At 37.3% G+C, this 16,002-nt stretch overlaps 1 protein-coding gene across 1 annotated transcript in view; it reads right to left on the reverse strand.

The window, feature by feature from the left end:
* The window catches only part of FREM2 (FRAS1 related extracellular matrix 2), a 136,549-nt gene that overhangs the window by 34,941 nt on the left and 85,606 nt on the right, over positions 1-16,002 (reverse strand). The window contains exons 7-9 of the mRNA XM_086742026.1: positions 3,885-4,034; positions 1,775-1,984; positions 1,327-1,524 (exon numbers count right to left, since the gene is read on the reverse strand). Of these exons, the coding sequence (XP_086598152.1) occupies positions 1,327-1,524; positions 1,775-1,984; positions 3,885-4,034 (558 nt within the window). The remainder of the gene's footprint in view (positions 1-1,326; positions 1,525-1,774; positions 1,985-3,884; positions 4,035-16,002) is intronic.

Below are 16,002 nucleotides of genomic sequence, written 5' to 3' on the forward strand. Positions count from 1 at the left end.
ACTCTCCAACCGTGTAGACTTTCACTTACATTATTCCATTTAATTTTAATGTCTTTTAAACTCCCATTGTTTCCAAATGACAATGAATATTGCCTTAAAAATGCTTTGGAGTTTGCAAAATGCTCAGTTTGAGCACTTACAAATAACATGCCATCAGCAATCAGATCAGGATGCTGACTGCGTTCACTTTCTGAGGTGTTTTTTTTTTCTCCATACAGAAAATAAATTGTCCATTAGGAGGAGACAAAAAAAATCAAAATATTCAGCCTGCTTATTGTTACATGGGAAACGTGAAAACTGTACTGAAACTGCTGCATCTTAAACAAGTCTAAGAAGCTTATGGAAACAAGATATAATCCAAGAAGACCTCTTTGCTACTTATCTTCATGGAGAATTAGTAGAGTGACACTCAAAAAAAAAGAGGAAAGTGAATTCCTGAGGAGCCCAGATCCATTAATCCTAACACGTCTGACTCTCTTTCCTGGTTGCACAGAAGCAATGGCAAAGGCACAGAGTACATGACAGCACTAAAAGCTGAGGCCAGCTCTAAATAAAGATAGACTGAACAACTCACTTTACAAGACAACCATGATACATGTCCACAGAAATATGAAGCTTGTAATTTCTGTGATAAGACATACCAAGGATTTCATACTGATGACAGAACTTGTTTAGGGCTTGTAAAAAAACACTATGTGTGTGTTAACTTTACAATGTCTTCTGCACAAATAGAGGGAATCAGGCAACATTCTTTTAAGGTAGTAACACCTGATTTATTTGTGTTTCATCTCTGATGTGAGATATTAAGTACATGATACTGGTGAGCCTCCTTAGGAAAGTCTCCCTGGGAAAAAATTTTGAACAGAAATTAGAGTTGTACACCTGTTGAAAGGTCGATTACTTATTTCAGTGCAAATCAAATGTATTTACCAGAAATTTGCCTAACAAAGAGCAGAGCTCCTGAAGTTTCCTTTTTGACAGTAGGTCTGTGCTTCTGTTACTGTGTTACTCTGAATCTGCTTTTGCTACCATGGATCAAAAAGACTCTGGCACTCAGGCTGGACCTACCCGAAGGTATGTTCCTTTAGTTGCTATTGATTATCCCTCTGCATCAGAAGTGAAGCAAAAAGAGACATCACCTGTGTGCACTCTATTCACTGTGTACGGAAAAAACCTTGGTTTTCCAGAGCAGTGTTTTTGGCATTACTTTATAAGAAGAGACAATTAAAACAAAACAAAGCAACCAAAGCAAGGCAAGGCAAAAAAACCCAAAACAAAACAAAGCACAGTAGACTGAAGGCTTCTAAAATAATATTAAGAGCTTACCAGGAAGGAATGTGATGATGGAACTGTCAGTATTAGGACGCTCTTCAAAGTCCATCATCACCTGAGCTGAACCTTGCCTTGTATAGCATCTCACAGTGGATGTGTACCGGATATCCCCACTCCTGTATATCATGGCAGAAATCTGTCCATCATTTTCATTGCCTACATATACAGGTTCTTTAAACTGCATCTTAGGCACTGGGCAGAAAAACATAAAAAGCATGTGTAAAGTATAATTGCAAAAGTTACTATACATTCCCTCTACTATTTCAAATTTAGTTATGTTACATTTAGTTATATAACATAAGCAGCTAGGCAGCAAATGACTTAACACATTGTCTATAGCTAAAATATATATGATTCAAAAGAAGTGTTGTCTGTAGTGTCTGTCTGCAGTCATCCATCTCCTGCATAAATCTGAAAAAGGTACAAAAAAATTATTACTCACAGTCAGAGACTGAGTCATTAATGAAGATGGTGGCCTTGCTGGGTTCTCCAAGGGCAGCATTCATGGGCATCCTTAGTACAAGCTCAAACTTCTCAGTTCCTTCTAACACTGGCTGTCCAAGGTCATCCAGAATTACCACACGAAATATCTGCATACTGACTCCAGGGGAAAAATCCAAATTACGACTGATGCCTACATAATCTACTCCAGCTACCAATGAAAAGGAGATTAAAAATACCAAATGAATAAACAGCATTACATGCAATTAAAAGTAAAAATATCTATCATTAGGCAGTTAATTTTAGGTAAATTTATTTTTAATATAGTTTTAAAATTTGCTAAATTTTGGCAGTCATGTAAAGTAGAAGTATCTTTTGGCCATCTAAGCTGAACTATACAACAGACCAAGTAGATATTAAGTCACTTTTTGTTTAGTGATACGAGACACAAAAGGGGGCTGATTCTTTTCTGTTCTAAACCAACAGTTAATCCAGTAAAAGTAATAAATTTAATTATAACTGAGAAATGAAACTAAGCATAAACTTTGAGAGAGACTCTGGAGATGAAGCAAACTCTTCTGGAAAGAATGTTCATATTATTCTGTAACAAAGTTGGAAGTTTTGAGACTATTATGTAAAAAGGGATGCAGAAAAGGCCAGTGAGCTGTAAGGAAGAACTGCTGTTCACAGAGGTTGGTAAAACAGAATGAATGGAAATCAAAAGAATCAAATTCAGCTCAAACCATGTCAGGTGGGGTCTGCACCTTACTGTTAAAGACAGACTGCTCTGTGTTTGGCTTGCTTTTGTGCTTTGTTTTGTTTTAAGCAAAGCAAGCCAAGTCATAACAAACTAAAGAGATGGAAGCAAACAAAACAAGATACTGAATGAAACATGACACTGTAACTTGGAACCAAAGCTTTAAAGGTATCTAGGACTTTAGTGAAGAACTGACTTTCAATGTTTATTTTGGGGGGAAAACAAGCAGCAGAGATGTTGAAACAAAGCTTTGGGGGAAACAGTTTCATTGACATTGAAATAGAGTTTGGAATTCTGTAACTTTGACAAAATTTTGCAAGATTAAAGGCCATTATCTGATGGGCACTTGGCTCAAGTCCCTGTTGGTCTACCACAGAGCTAAGCCTGTAGGGCAGGATGTCAGGACTGGCAGCCAGCCATGTCAGAGCTTTCAGGCTGTGACCAACAGACAAGAGAGCCCAAAAGCTGTGCCATTCCCAGTTTTGAATCCTAGGGGTGCTGGCACAATAAATTAAGATTCTTAATTCTTGTAAGAAAATATTTCCTTTTTTTTTCCCCCAGAAATAAAATAACTTAAATATTCAGGATGATATAAAGATATCAGATCATATAAAACAAATTCAGAAATGAGGTAATAATATTTTTTTCAGGCTTCATAATTTTCTTTTTCATGAGAAATATGATGTTTACCGTATATGTTATATATTATACATATATATGATGTTTAGACATTCCTGAAATAACAGTAAAGTTTTACACAACTTTGCCTCACTGAAAATTAGTTGAGAAGATAAAGTCTACTGTTCAGTTACAGTCAGGATAAGCCTCTAAAGAAGATAATTTTTATGCTGTCTCTATAGGAATGTTGCAGTTTTAAACACTGTGGTTTGTCAAAAAAAAACCCCAGAGTACTCTAAGACTTGATTCAGCAAAGGTTCTGTCAAAGTATCACTGAACCACACAGCTGTAGCAATCCTTTTGCTGAACAGGATACTAGATAATAATTTCTCATTGTCTACTGTAAAAATGAGAAGAGTAAAATCTGCACGCTGCCAGTGATTATAACTCTGTGCCCAGAGTATGCTGTTGACGCAGCAATCAGCTGCCTTTGTGGGATAGTGTTTTATACGAGTATCTGAAGGCATTTCTCTTAGTGCTGGACTTATCAGTTGCTCCTACTCCTGTTTCTTTGAGAGAAATTCTGTAACTACTTGGTTTGTTCTAATAAGAAAGATCTTCTACGAGCAAAAGACACAGAAACTTCATCTTATATAGCTGAATCCATATCAAGACCAAATGTACTAGCATTTATTGTTGAGATGTATTATGAAACTAGAGCAAAACAATAACTTACCCTCTGCAGTTATTGGTTCAGATTTGCGAGACCTCACTGTAACAGATGCAGCTTTAGACAGATCAGTTCCAGTCCTCCAGACACGTACCTCAACATAGCCAGCACTCTCGTCAACATAGTATTCATCACTTCCAAAGTAGAATGCTGGTTCTGGTGAAAGAGGAATAATGTCCATAAATGTTTCTTTATCTTACATTGAAGGTAACAGAAGAGCATAAAATCCACATTAGACAATGGAGAGCACTTCGCTCTTCTCAGTAAGTGAAATAAAGCTTTTTTTTTAAGGTTTAGAATTTTTCTAGTTATTTTGGGCTTCTTTTCAAGTACTGGTTTGTCTATTTTGGGACAGCAATTGTTATATTAGCACTGTGCTTTTTTTCTTGCCTCCTACATTTTCAACTTTGTGTGTCAGCAGGTATGAATCTGTGGCAAAACCAAAGGTGTTATCTCATTAAACTTATTTGAGCTGGGTCCTGTGCACAAGCCAGAAAATTCCTTGCATTTTTTACTTTGGTGCAAACAGACAAAGGTGAATATAGATAATGAAACATTACTTGAATGTTCTCACAGATTCCTGTTGCTAAAACCAGACTGGAACATGATATATAACTGGAGCTGCTTTTGGAAATATATTCTAGCTAACCAAAGGGGCAAACACTTAATTTTAGTTCCCTCACATCTAGCATTTAAAACAAAATCAATCTTATTTCATGTAAACTGGAATATGAATAGTCTTTTATCTTAATATTTAAGTTCCACGGTTTATAAGAAAGAAGAGCAAAAAGAAAAGGAAGTTATGTGTTATCCCACTTAACAGATGTAATTTTTATCCTCGTTTTTTCCTCCCTTTTTCAGTTTTTCTACCCACAACAACTTCACAAAGTAAAAAGGCTTAAGAACACAGCCCAGGTTCATCCCGGCTATGTATCAGCTCCCCTTTGCTATCCCTTCCATTCCTGTTTCAAAGATGTAAGAGTACGCACATACAGCCAGTGCCTCAGTTTTCCCATTGCACGGCAAAAATCATACCTACCTTCCCCAATGGCTGAGATGTAATTTGAAGACCTACACAAATTCTCTTTCTATTTCATCACAATTTTCTTATGTTGCCTAGTGAGAATTTATTATAATCATGATGTTACAATATGACAAATGTACAAAATAATAAATGAGCTTGAAAATACCATAGAGTATATGGTCAACTTAATTCAAGTTGACAAAGAACACAGCAATTAATCAGTGCTCTATCAGTGGCACTATGAAAACTTCCCCTTCATTAAACACAGAAAAAAATAAAGAATTCAAAAGAAATGACTGGAAGTTTATAATTATACAGAGCTATGCCTTGCACACAGAAAAGATACAACTTAACCCAAAGGAGGAAACACAAATCCTTTTTAATGGTACGTGGAAGTTGGGCCCATCACTTACATGGAAGTTCGGCCCATCATTTCCATGATTCAGCCAAATTTTCTTAAGATGATATGTATGTTGCAAAGCCTAAGACTTCTATTACAGTGGAACTGGAATTGAAGAACCTGCTTTGGACTACAACTGAGCTAAATAAAGCCAAATATTGTGAAGACATTGTATTACGAAGATTTTGGAGAGGCTTGTAGAATAACCCAACAGACAAAATATCTGGGTTTTTCTGAAGTACTGGAGGACAATCTGACTGACTACACAGTGTATGGCAACCATCTCCTCTGTGGTAGATTGCTTATTTCTTTTTACAGAAAGCTGAAAAATGTAAAATAGGATTTTAATTAAACCTAACAAGAAGTAATATAAAGTAGATACTCAGTTATTACTAAGCTAAAATTTTATCTAAGAAGGCAGCAGTTCCCAAGTATTTTGGAATTGCATACATATACTGTAAACCAGAAGTTTTGGATAAAAGTGTTTTCTCTTCTGCTTTCAAGATTTTCCTGTATTCCTCAACTGAAAAATATAAATTATTAAAAAAACAAGCAAACAAACAGAACTCCTTAATATTCCACATCACTGAAAACAAATGCAGTTGTCTCTCTACTTATTTGCTAAAATAAAAATCACGGGTTTTAACGAATCGATGGAACTGAACGTATTTACTAAATAATACTGCAGATTCATAGACCTGCTTGAGCATTATCAAGGTCATCAGCCTTTCCAGAATTAAAGACAAACTTAGTAAATGTCTAGCTTTGGCAGATGAAAAGCCTTTCCATTCCAATTTAAACGTTTATTCAACATTATGTGTATTTAAATGTGTGTGTGTTTGCATACACAGACACACACACATCAACTTTACATTATTTGCCTTTAGGGACTGGGTTATCAGTAGCTGCATTTATATTTGTGACTGCAAAGCTCTTATCTGAAACATTTTTAATATGTGAATAGGATATACTCTCTGGACCTTCTTGTATAACTACTATTAACTTTGACAAGAGTTCTACTTACAGGGATACTGCATAACACTGCAGAACTGGGTATTAGATCTGCAAAGAAATGTGCCATCTCAGACATACAATGATCTTCTAAAATTGTCAAGATGGACAAAGGCTCATCCAGCTTCTAAAGGTTAAAAATACAGAATGTCTACTAAAACCAAATGGTTACAAATGTGCCAATGATTATAAAAAGGTAGTTAAAAATACTGTCAAATCTAATACATGTCATTTCTTAAATCTGTTCAAGTTTAGCACGCTTTCCCAAGTCTAATCTTGGTTTTATAATTCTGTTCTCTCTATTCTGATGTCCTGGTAGTTCCTGAACTAGATCTGGACTTGGCCTCACCTCACTTTAAGCACCTAAGTGAGACGTACTCACATCGACAGCCTGCTTGCTCTCAGTTTTTAAGGGCAAGGATAGGCAACTCCAGGAGGTTTCCCGGCATAAAGACCACATAGAAAGAGAGGTGGAATGGCTTATCCACTGCAGTGAGTAAAATCTGAGAAGAACTGGAAGCATTCCCTTCTACTCACTGACTACACGGGGAACTTAGATGACCTGCCTTAAACTAGATGGAAGATGTAAAAGAAAATGATGTTGGTTTCTTGTAGCATTATCCTAATGCTTGCTTTACTGCTGCTGAAGAAGAATCCTCATGCACTGTTTGTTCCTGCAGTCACAGCCAAACATGAAAACGCCTAAACCCTCAGTTAGCTTGCCTTGTATTCCAGAGTGAGTTTTTCACACTTTTTGAGGCATGTATCTTCAGTGAAAGACACATTCTGCACGCTTTCCCACTCTAGGAAAAAAAATCCTTACAAATGTTTTGTAAGTTCATTTCCTGTAAGCTGTGTTAGTAGCTCCCTAGGGGAAGCAGCAAAGCCAAGCTTCTAACAGGGAGAGCATTGTCTTTGACAGGTCATGGCTGGAAAACACTCCGCTCAGTGACTGCAGGCTCACTTACAGCAGGTCTTTAATCTAGTAATCACTCTGGAGAGAGACCACTGCAAATTTAATGGTTCCTCTCAAAGAAATCAGAGGAAGTTTTTTTGTTCAGACCCACAGATTTCACTGGCATGAAGTTACAATAATCAGAGGAGAAAGGTTAGGAGCTTTAGTCCCAGGTTTCTTGGCACAGAAATGAAATCTTTGTCTTGCCTTTGTACTTACACAGTCAAGAGCGTATATCAACTACAGCACCAGTCAGTCATCAAGCAGGAAAACAAACACACTTCTCATGCTGTTAGAAACAGATCTATCTTTGAATGTATATCAGAAAATCAATGAGACAGCACAAAAATATTTATTTCCAAGGAAGCTTTTGTTTTTAAAATTATATCCTTACAATCTGCTTTAGAGGAACATGGCAAAAGAGTAGGTTGGTTGTAAGATATGCAAGGTGCCACAATCAGTTTGGGCTGCCAGTGCAAATAATAGGTACGGCAGGATAGTTAGGACAAACACAAAAGAACATTTTCTTCTGTGCTGAAACATCAATATGTGTTAATACTAAAGTGATTTTCAGTCATATATACCTCCAATGAGAGAGAGAGAGAGAGAGAGAGAGAGAGAGAGAGAGAGAGAGAGAGAGAGAGATGCATATATTCTCAGGAGGAGAGAAATAATAGAAGAAAACAGGACCTGCCACTCTGATATATTTAGATATTGGAACTAGGAGAAGCAGTCATTACAATTGAATTCATGCTTAATCTTTTGTAGCAGTGGTAAACTGTTTACTCCTTAAAGCTTTTGTCTGCCTTCTTTCTAAGCACAGCACAAACAAGGCTATGATGTGAACATTACGAGTTGCCAGAGCTAGCAGAAATCTGTTATGGTAATGCAGAAGGTATAAAACAGTGCTTTGTAATCTTACCAGCTTGTTCTGGTACAGTCTAAACCTGCTAGTGCAATGCTGAGTCCAAGGTAATGAGCCCTGACGGTTGACACAGCAATTTAGCTTGGACATAACAACAGAAAAACACAGTCAGATTTTTCTGGCTTATACCCAGACAACATATACATCCCTACCCAATACTTACTTGCATTTCAGTATCACAGCTAGCATGTGATATAGACTGAGCTGCTGAGTCTATATTTACAAGAGACTCCAACCTTATGAATGTGACGGGAGTGAGCTGAAGACAGATTTTTACAATGAGGGTGGTAGAACACTGGAAGAGGTTGCGCACAGAGGAGGTGGAAGCCCCATCCCTGGAAACATTCAAGGCCAGGTTGGATGAGACTCTGAGCAACCCGATCTTGTTGGAGATATCCCTGCTCCTTGCAGGGGGGTTGGGCTAGATGGTCTTTAAAGGTCCCTTCCAACCCAAACCATTCTATGATTCTGTGATTCTATGATAAGAACAAAAGCTCTATTAGATTTGGGAATGAATTGGCATTTACTACTTAGTAGCAGTAAAGGTCAACTTCTATAATCTCTCTCATATATGCATGTTAATGGGAGCAAAAGAAAAACTCAGAAAAACTGTCCATTACAAAAAGTTAATATTACAATATTATAAAGAGGACTTTAACATCTGAAACCAGGTAGCACCATTCTACAGCTATTTATACACACTTGAAGCTATGTAAGCAACTGAGCTTGCATTTAGCACAATGAATTTAATTTGCCAAGTCATTTATTTTTGCAGAATGCTGTAGAAGCAGGGGTCAAGATTACAGACAAAGCTCAGTCCTGGAACAGGTACCTATTGTGCAAATGCCAATAGCTTTCTATTTGATGTGGCCAAAACAGATTCCTTTTCAAATTCATATGTTGTAATCTTAACAGCTTTCATCTTCTTAGCACTGTTGTCATAACTTTTGCAATCAAAAAGTAAATTCACCTCAGAATCAAAATTACTAGTTGCAGCCAAATTGCCACATACATTATCTCAAGTAAATAATGTCTGCATTTCCATTTCTCTCAACAGCCCATTTCTGTCTAGCAATTTAAAATTATTTTTTAAAGGATACTCTGCAAACATTATAGCAGCTAAAAGGACAGACTCAAATTAATGAAACCTTTACCAAACCCAGTTTTATTTTGTAAGAAAAACACACAATTTTTTTTAAATCTACAAAGGCAATGCCATGCATTGACTGGACTGGTTCACCACTGAATTACTCTCATTTTACACAACTTAACTCAGTAATTTCAGTATAGTACCTCAGTGTGAATCAAGATCTATAAATGCTATGAACAACATTATATACTTTTCACTTTTAATAAATGTATGAAACATACTTGTTCAGTATAGACCTTTCCATTTTAACTCACCCTTTATGTTAAAGTGTCTCCATGCTTCAGTTTCTCTACACACAGTACCATCACAAGCAGTACCTGCCTAGCAGGGCTGGAATGCACATCTAACCTTTCTGCTACATGAACAAATAAAACTCAAATGTGAGCAAAGTAGCACAGTAAAGGAGGTAGACTACAGCCCTAGCTGCAAGACTGAGGGTGGCAGTAGGATGGCTGCAGTGATACTCCAGCTCTGGTCACCCACTCATTCCTTTTCTTGTCAGTCCCATCCCTGCTGCAAGGACAGCCTGCAGCACAGTTTGCAGCCTGAAGAACGGAGGTAATTCTGGTTGTGCTTTATATCAGGTTGCAATTCATAATGCTTCAGTAATAACTAGATAAGCTACAGTGTATGCCTGAATAATGGAAAGTAAAGACACCTGAGTGCATAAAGCCATGCTGTAGCTCAACTCATTCAAGACGTGTGCCTTTAAACTGAAGCTGAATTTTTTAACAGTTAGTTTATTATTATGTACGAGATGGTAATGAACAGTCTTGAGTTGTCTCCCAGCTATAACCGGCATTTCAGGAGAGAGTCTAATGTGTGAAGTTGACTATTATAAATGACCTTCTCTTGGAAGCAATTAATTTACCTTTGTTGATTTGCTGAGAAACAGTTACCTTTCCAAAATACCAAATTCATACACATGTGAACTAACATATACATGAAAATATTTATTAGTAGCAGTAGTATTGTTATGATCATTGCACATACTCTCAGCATATGACCTATGGACCTTGATATCACTGGAACTATTGCAGGTGTCAGGGGAGCTTTTCCTATGTTCAGATTCGGAGGACAGGGCCAACAGATTTTTCCTGCTACAAGCACATCAGGCTCCAATCACTTGCTCAAACTGTTCCATAATGCAGATAATTGTCTCGTTTACTGATGTAAATAAAGATACAAAGACTATTAGCTGAAGAAACAAACACTTTGGAATTTGAGGATGCACCCAAACTGATGGTATTGCCTGCAGCAACCACCTGATTTTCACATATCGTTTTCCTACTGGCAAGACCTCCCACAGAGCATGAAACCAACTCAGAATCTTCTACACGTTCTATTTTTAAAAAGAATTATATTATTTTTATGTAAGAGTCCCAGGAAATGGCATCAGTAACAAATTCTCAACAAACCGATGAAACAGAGGCAGGCAGATAAATGAGAAGGCTTGGCAGTACTACCTAAATATACCACACACAAGGTACCTCACAAGGAGACCAAGCATGAAGGAGCTCAGAGTCACTGATTCATACACAAGATGAGATAACAAACGAGGACTCCTACAAACACAAATAGTAGGAGAAGCTGAGCAGTATTTTAGAAATCAGGCTACATAAACATATAGCATGTAGCCATTTCTAAATATGTTTTTCACATTTTAATTGAGCAATTTATTTACTACTGGGCCTTGCAGAAAAAGCAGTCTGGAGAAAGGATCTGAGTGTAATAAGTTTATTTGCAAATCTAGAGGTTTTTTGAGAAGAGGATCTTCAATTCTACTCTTCCAAAGTGTGTTCCTCACACCTACTTTCATATTAAGAAACTTAACCATAAAATCTTTATAATATTTTTTTTAATAATACCTTGTAACATCATCCCTTAAATCATGACCCTGATCTCTAAGATTTTAAGTTATAGCCCAAAGTTATAGTGATGACAATTATGTTTTCTCCCTAGCTGAGATTTCTACTGGTTGGAAAGTAGTACTAGTAAGGCTTGATAAACAAGCATTTTGTTATTTGGTAATGTCAGCTGATAGGAAGATGGTGAAGAAATTGTGGAGACTCTATAGCAAAGACAGAATTCCTAGACCTTCATAAAAGTAAATGCACATGGAAAATTGGTGAGTTCCTTATGTAATGAAAGCCATTAGACTTTGAAAGAAAGCATATAACAACATTCTAAAGACTAAAATACAAATTGTGCATATTCTGAGAATAATTTTTCATAGAATCACAGAATGGTTTGGGTCAGAAGAGACCTTTAAAGACCATCTAGTCCAACCCCCCTGCAAGGAGCAGGGACATCTTTCACTAAATCAGATGACATAAAGCCCCATCCAACCTGCCTTGAACACTTCTGATGATGGGGCATCTACAACTTCTACAGACAAGCTGTTCCAGCACCTCACCGTAAAAAATTCCTTCCTTATGTCCAATCTATATCTAACCTCTTTCAGTTTAAAAGCACTGACCCTTGTCCTGTCGCTACAGGTAAAAAGTTTCCCTCTGTCTTTAAAAGCCCCCTTCATACATAAAAAGGCTGCAATAAGGTCTTCCTGGAACCTTATCTTCCCAAGGCTGAACAACCCCATCTCTCTCACTCTCTTTCTCTCAGCCTTTCTTCATAGGAGAGGTGTTCCAGCCCTCAGATCATTTTTGTGACCCTCTTCTGGACCCACTCTAACAAGTCCATGTCTTCCTTGTGCTGAGGACCCCAGAGCTAGACACAGTACTCCAAGTGGAGTCTCACAAGAGCAGAGTAGAGGGGCAGAATCACTTCCCTTGACTAACTGGCCACACTGTTTTTCATGCAGCCCAGGATATGATTGGCTTTCTGGGCTGCAAAGTGCACATTGCTGACTCATGTCCAATTTTTCATCCACCAGTACCCCCAAGTCCTTTTCCACAAGGCTGCTCTCAATCCATTAATCCCCTAGTCTGTACTGATATTAAGGATTGCCTCAACTCAGCTCCAGGACCTTGTACTTGGCCTTGTTGAATCTCATGAGGCTGTTACAGGCCCGCTCCTCAAGTCTGGCAAGGTCCCTCTGTATGGTATCCCTTCCCTCAAGCCTATCAACTCTACCACTCAGCTTGATGTCATCTGCAAACTTGCTGAGGGGGCACTAAATCCCACTGTCTATGTTATTGATGAAGATATTAAATAGTATTGGTTCCAGTACGGACCCTTGAGGAATGCCGTTCATTAGCGGTTTCTGTCTGGACTTTGAAACATTGAGTGTAATTATTTGGATGTGGCCACACAGCTAATTTCTTATCCATCTAACAGTCCAAATCTTAAACACACAAAGCACTCACTAGGTCACTAAATTAATTCCCTATGATTGCAAGCAACCAAGATTAAATTATTAATTTAGAATGGTTTCCTAGGCATTCATTAAATTTTCAAGCAGTTTATAACAAATATAATTAGTCTGTAGTACAAAGACAAAAGCCATAAAAAATAGAACATGTCACAGGAATACAGGAAAGAGAAAGATTTTCAAAGTACTCTTGAGTGAACTGCCATAAAACAATGAGCTATTAGTTTCTGGAAGACAACATCAGTACATGTAAGAACACCACCTCATTTAACTCATTCTATGTTCAACAGAAAGTATCAATTTTCTACAGTTCATGTAATTTTGTATCTTCTGCTTATCAACTATTTTATGTGCTTTGAGTACAAAACTCAAAAGCTGCTTTCTATATTTCAACACTCTCCTAGAAATATCACTATAATTCACATGGAACTGCAATAACACATATGTAAGCCAACCATTTAAGAACCTGCAGTAGTCAAGGCTTAGAGATACACTGCTCCACCAGCTGTGTCCTTTATCGTAAAGAAGTTATAATCTGAAATAGATGTGACAAAGTACTGTCTGGAGGTCATGTTCTGTCTTCCTTAAATATTAAAGGAGCCTAGATCATAAGGTTAGACTATATACTTAGTTATTAAGCAGCTAAGTGAAGATGAGGTTAATCCAACAGCTGCAGTTTATATAGATATATATATTTATATATAATGTGTGTGTGTGTACCTGCATACACACATATATAATAAATGATCCGTAACAGATAATGCTAGAAAAGCAAATCCTCAACGTGCCTGATTGCCTCTATAGAATCTCCTACTGTAAGATATTACATTAATTTATTTCTGTAATAGACAGCAAACAGGGACTTTCCAAAATCTTTAAGGCTACCATAATAAATTTAACATTTTTCACTCTTTTGAACTGGTGATAATAAGAAACTATAAGTAAAGAAAACAGGCAGTATAACATGTGTCATAAATTGGCTGTCTTCCACTTTTTGCCTTGATTAGTTGCCAATCTGGCCACCTGCCACAGATGGGGAAAGGGGAGTGGTCTCATAGAGATTTTACCTAATATGAGGACAAAAGAAGTTAAAAGCTGCACAGAAGTGCCAGAGGCATCAGACCCACAAGCACTGTAAAAATAGAAAAGGAAGAAAGTAGTCAAAGATGGCTGTACAGAGGAAAAAAAAAGAAAAACTACTGTGTTATTTTAGTCACCTCCAGAGAATGGTGAAGGATACTTGGCCAAATCACGACTCCAGTCCATAATATAACACTGGGTATGCTTGGCTTATAGTGTTTAGGATGTAACTAAAATTGGACAAATATACTGGTAGATCAACTTCCAAGATCAACCAAGCACCCATTCAGTTTAAGGTCCTGGCACATCTATTGTTCTAAAGAAAAAGACACATTTGATTGCCTGCCTTGGAGGCCAATGGAAATAAGAAGATTCCAGACAGCCTTGTGAGATAAGGACATCCCTCTGACAAACCATGTTACTAATAGAAAACTTCATTATCATCAGATGGAAATTTGGCTCAATACACACATTGAAATTTAGTTGCCTACTGCAACACTCAATGCAAAGCATATATTTCTAATGTAGCATTGCAGACCTGACTGTCTGACTCTTTCCAGGATACTGATGTTAAATGTCAATATGGACTTTACTACTACGAGCAAGCTGGACAAGTCCAAGTGGCTACTGATTTCCAGAACATGGTCCGAGGATTTCCAAAGTTTTAATTAACTGTAGGGAGAGTGACAGCAAGTGTTTTAAAGGAATCTCCAGAAGACTAAAGACTTAATCTGTTCTGTTTGACCTCTAATATTGGCTTTCTGTATTATCATATTATAATTATACCATTAGCTAGTTTACTCAGCTGTCAGATATTCCCAGAAATGCTGTCCTCTATCATGTGGATGATACCAGTGATTGATTCTGTCGAGTAGGTGTAAAGCAAACGGGAAGCAAACCTCTGACCTAAACCCCAGTCCTTTGCTTTCCCAGCCTTGATGCAGAAATTACAAGAAGTCTGAAGAGCTGCTTGTCCAATTAATGTGAATGAAATGGAACAAATGTATTTAATGTACTTCCTGCAGTGAACAGTATGTGGCTTCAACAATTCCACTACGGCAAGATGACTGTCAGCCTGGCTGTAAGGCTATGTGCTCTCATGGCAACACTAAATACAGTAGTATGGAATTAAAATCACATGGAAAGACAGTCACTAGCAAAGTAAATAAAGTAGTGCTTATGACTTTGGAATGAATGTCAAATTCAATTTTTAAGGGTAGGGTTTATACGTACTGTCAGAAATCAAGGCATCCATTTGCACAAGGTACACGAGGTCATTGATCTCAACAGTTTAGATACTTCTTCTAGAATGGGATGGTTTCTGGGAGTACATTTCTCTTTTCATTAACTATACAAGGATCCTGGTTGAATGTGATGTCTAAATGCATAGATGGCTAATACCTGCTGAGATTACTGCCACCTCAAAAGTGAAAGATTTGCATAGGTCTTTCCCTTGCATGCTTTTCTTCCAGTGCTTCACAGTTAGTAACTATGACCTCTGACTCAAACAGATACATGTTTTGATTTTTTAGTGTTTAAACTGTAGTGACACATGTAACTTTGATTCCAAGACTTTTCATGTGCAACTTATTTTTTTTGTGTATTCCATTAACTTAATATTTTTCCTCTTTTCTTTCTGTCTTCAAGTTCAGGACCTATCAGGACAAGTCCCTTCCAAAGTAAGAAATGTCCCAACAGCAGCACCAATTTTAAAAACACCTTTCTCAATATATAAATACCTGTTCATGTTCTACATACTGCAGAACAGGGTTTTTTTTCACGTTTTGCTTTGGCAGCACTGCACAACTGTATAATCCCCAATTAAAGAATTCAGTTGCCAGGAACTTCTTTTGCATACTCTGGTTCACTAAAAAGTTGAGTACACTTCTTTTACTTTTTGTTTATTGTCATGATTGTATAGCAACTCAGCTACTTTAGTTAGACCCTTGGGGCCTCCTCTAGGAATAAAAGAAGAAAAGACTTTGATGATAGGTACCGAAGGTGAACATTTCCTAATTAACTTGCATTGAATGCCAGAGGAGATAAGGTAATGTTGCTAGTGCTGACTTGACTTCCATAGGGAAGATCTCTTGTAGTATTATTAAACTTTGACCTTTGCTGTTTGTATCTTTTGACCTGAAGAAGTCAATGCATAATGTTAATCTAGTCACAGTACTTGGAGAAATCACAGCTTAACGACATGCTGTGACATTTGTCCAAAGAAATTTTGTTAAGTAGAAGATTAATT

This window comes from Chlamydotis macqueenii, chromosome 1 (genome assembly GCF_036417535.1).
Source record: "Chlamydotis macqueenii isolate bChlMac1 chromosome 1, bChlMac1.mat, whole genome shotgun sequence".
Classification (NCBI taxonomy): Eukaryota; Metazoa; Chordata; class Aves; order Otidiformes; family Otididae; genus Chlamydotis; species Chlamydotis macqueenii.